Below are 3,792 nucleotides of genomic sequence, written 5' to 3'. Positions count from 1 at the left end.
TGGTAAGGGGTGATCTGTCGCATCTATATATGTTATAATTAGTAAGGCCGAGTTCATTAGAATTAAAATTTTCAGTAAGCCAAGTTTCAGTTAAGATTATAAATGAATGATTAAAATAAGCAGTGTTACATGAAAAATTAAATAATTTAGTGCGTAGACCACGACAATTTTGGTAATAACCATTAATATTATGCAATTTAGAGTATTTAAATTGATCAGAACTTATAGATTTATTGAATTTGTTAATAAAATTTGAGAAATGTGAGAAAAATGTATTAAAGGTAGATTTGGCAGCACAACACTTACGACAGTATGAGGTCGATAATATATCAGACTTGTAGGTGCAACATCCAGGTAGATAAGGTAGAGCGGTAGCGTTGTTGGTAGGTGAATTTAAGTTCGGTGTTTGGTTTGAAGAAAATGAGATCCGTTTTTTGATTTCCTTTTCAGAACTGTAGGGACGCCATTTAAGTATGAAATAGTAAGGTCAGCTTCGCCACTTTTCGTTCGACGATCTAATTCGGAATGACAAGATCGAAGCTGCTCGCGTTCACGTAGTGTCTTGTCACGAACAAGCTTTAAAACTTGATTGTTTGGGGAACGTTTACTAGCAGTATTAAATAATTTTAGAAACTCCACTGCAGCTAATTTATTTTTTAGAAAAATCTTAAGTGGACGAGATGAATGGTCATTTCTTCTTCCCAACCTAATGACTTTAATGTCAGGAGGGGCAGAAATTCCCACAGAAGAAATAAGTTCAGATAAGTTCTTTAAGTCTTCACTAATTCTATTCCCGAGTTCTGGTGCATTTGATTCAGGGACACCAAAAGCAATTAAATTTGAGCTACATTTTTCACGCTCAGATAATTCGAACATTAATTGAGATACTGAGTCATGAGAAGAGCCAGGGTTATTTTTCTCAAGATTTGCAATTCTTGTGTTAAGGGCAGAAATATCATTTTTTAAAGTTATATTTTCAGATTTTAGTTCAGAAATTTGTGATATGAGTGTATCTAGATTTTTTGCGTTTGCTTTACATTGTGTCAAAGTATCACTTTGAATAGATTTTAAATCAGCAATGGCTTTTAATATTTCTTCAGATGTTACGGGCGTAGAGAGAGTTTTATGATTTTTCGATGAATTTGAAGAAGCAGATCTAGTCATTACTTGAGTTTTGGGCGATATTGGGTTCATTTTATGTTAATAAATAGTATGGACTAGCGTTAAAGTCACCAAGAAAATGATGTTCGAAACGAGTTATTGATTCATAAACTAAAAGTATTAGATAGAAATGATAAGAGTGGTTTGTATATTACCAATTTTGTAAGGAGATATGTTTGAATAAAAGTATTTCTGTGAAAGTACTCAGAATGATTCCACTAACAGAGATAAACAAACACTTTATTAAACAATTGAGTAAATAAGTTTAAGTTAATATGTTAATAAAACTTATGAAAGATATCAAAAAGTGTACAACTAATAGTACTGATATGAGAGGTTATCAATATTGTAATACTTTTCTAATAAAAATACAATTGGTGCAGCGCACATAAAAAAAATTCACTACCGCTACGGACGAGAAGTAGAACGACCAGTTCCGACTATGGCTATTCCCCGACAAAATGTCCGACGTTTGACCTGGCGGTCCGATGGCGTCCACCCGGCTAGCCTTTAGAGTAGGGGTCAACAAATTTTATTACCCAATACCGGAAATTATTAAGAATAATTCGAATCATAATATATCATAAGGCGACAATGTAAGTGGAAGACAGTGCAAATTAAGTTCAAGATAGAAAATGAGTGAGGTGTCACACAAATGCCGTCCATGATTTGGCCCCAAGTAGTACACAGCTGACTATTTCGCACGCGCACAAATAAATCATAACACCTTATCGTGATTATTTGAATGATAAACGCCATAAATATTATATTTATTTAGAGGGTAATCAAGTGATTTACAATGAACCGATCATTCTGTATATAACACAGATAAGTCGGCATTCTACTTATCAATGGATTTACTAAAATAAATTACTTAATTTAATTTAAATTCAAAGTATACAATTTTTTAATTCAAAATTTTTTTATTGCTACATTACAGTTAAAGTTTTTTATTTTTTAAAATAAGTTAATAAAATACACTTACTAATTCATTTTCTTTGTTTTTAGAGACTTCTAACATTTCCTCCAACAGTTTTCTTGATTCAATTTCATCTTTAAGCTCTTTTTTAAGTACTTCAATATCATATGATGTGTTTGGTAAAATGTTATCACCAATATTCTAAAAAAATTAAATAAAATAATATTTTTATTATTTGATAGTCTTTATCGCTTGTTTTATTGTCTTATGCCTTGTAGATGTTAGATAAGCCAATATAATATATTGTCATTTGACAAAGACATCTCCTTAAAATATGGACTTAGATATCCAATTATGGGGATGTGCTAGCAAGTCTTAGACTGATCAAATTCGAACTTTACAACTTATTACTTTCCGTACTATTATCAATGCTTTCATGTTCAAAAAAATAACCATAAATAAAAATATGATGATAACAACCGCTATAGAAGAAATTTCAACAACAACTTTGTTGTTGAAATTTCTTGATGATTCTCAAGTTGTCAAAAGATTTAAACGAACTTAACCGGAAATATATATTGATTAATGTAAATTTTACTTGTATATAACTTTGAAGACTATTCTTTGGAAATTTGCCTTCATCATTATGTGTAATAATGATGGACTATTTATTTTATAAAATTTTAGATGCTAAGGTTAGTGAATAATTTTAATTACGACCGCAACGTTATCAAATAAATAAATATATATTTTAGAAGTAGAATATATTAAAGATCAGGAATATCTAATAAATTATCGAAAAAAGCGTACTTATTGTGTATCAGTATTATTTCTATGGAAAATCAATGAAGGATAAACCAAGAAGACAGTTAATCGACTTAATTTTACTTTTTAAAACTACATTTTAACTTCGATAGGAAGGTAAAAATGTATTAATTTTAGTATAATGTTTTATTGTTTCTGTTACCACTTTTTCTCAGCTCTCACTAGACCGATTTCTTTCAATGGTACGTCAAAAAAACACAAATCGTATCTAGTTTAAGACATTGCTTTTGAAAATAGAAAAATGTCAAACATTCCCTGTTAATTATTCAAATCTCCCAAAAAATAATTATTTTTAAAATCTTTATAATTCTTTTTAGGTTTTTTTTTTATTTATTTTTTATATGGATAAAAGTTATTGAGTGATAATGATGATAAAATTTAATCAACCAGTTTGAATTTCTAATACGTGTAATGTCGTCTTTGGAATTTAGTAAATGTAAACGTGTGTGTAGCAATTTAATTTCAGTTGATATTAGATTGCGGACTAGTGCGGACATATTGTATAATTGAATCATCAAGTCGCTTATCAGATTTTTTTTTCTCCTTATTATAATTTAGTAATTAATATATAATCATTTGTCTTTATTGTGAAATGTTGTGCAATATCTGTAATGATGATATTTATGATGGAGACGATATAAATTGAATGATGTGTAATTCATTCATGCATTTCGGATGTGCTTCTTTAAGGGAAACAACATTTCGAAAAATGTCTAAAGCAAGTAAATAAAAATGGCTTTGTAATACATGCAAATATATTGATCCGTCTGTTAAAAAAAGTGAACCTAGTACTTCAACAATATTGGAATATAAAGACATGGAATGTTTAACCAATGAAAATTTCAAAAACCTCATCGAATCAGTTAACTTCATGAGCGAAAAATTTG

At 29.4% G+C, this 3,792-nt stretch overlaps 1 protein-coding gene across 1 annotated transcript; it reads right to left on the bottom strand.

Annotated features, from left to right (window-relative positions):
- Positions 1 to 387: 387 nt before the first annotated feature.
- LOC126899162 (uncharacterized) lies at positions 388 to 2,282 on the bottom strand. Its single transcript, XM_050673761.1, has 2 exons — positions 2,147 to 2,282; positions 388 to 1,272 (listed from the first exon to the last, which is right to left on the bottom strand). Exon 2 carries the CDS (start codon positions 1,192 to 1,194, stop codon positions 394 to 396), a length of 801 nt encoding a protein of 266 aa, XP_050529718.1. The 5' UTR covers positions 1,195 to 1,272; positions 2,147 to 2,282; the 3' UTR covers positions 388 to 393.
- Positions 2,283 to 3,792: the final 1,510 nt, after the last annotated feature.

The sequence above is a fragment of the Daktulosphaira vitifoliae genome, unplaced genomic scaffold, assembly GCF_025091365.1.
Source record: "Daktulosphaira vitifoliae isolate Bord-2020 unplaced genomic scaffold, ASM2509136v1 Scaffold_2, whole genome shotgun sequence".
Taxonomy (NCBI): Eukaryota; Metazoa; Arthropoda; class Insecta; order Hemiptera; family Phylloxeridae; genus Daktulosphaira; species Daktulosphaira vitifoliae.
This window is presented reverse-complemented; position numbering and strand designations above follow the sequence as displayed.

Excerpts from the sequence above, each read along its gene's own strand:
- LOC126899162 (XM_050673761.1), bottom strand. The coding sequence starts at position 1,194 with ATGAACCCAATATCGCCCAAAACTCAAGTAATGACTAGATCTGCTTCT.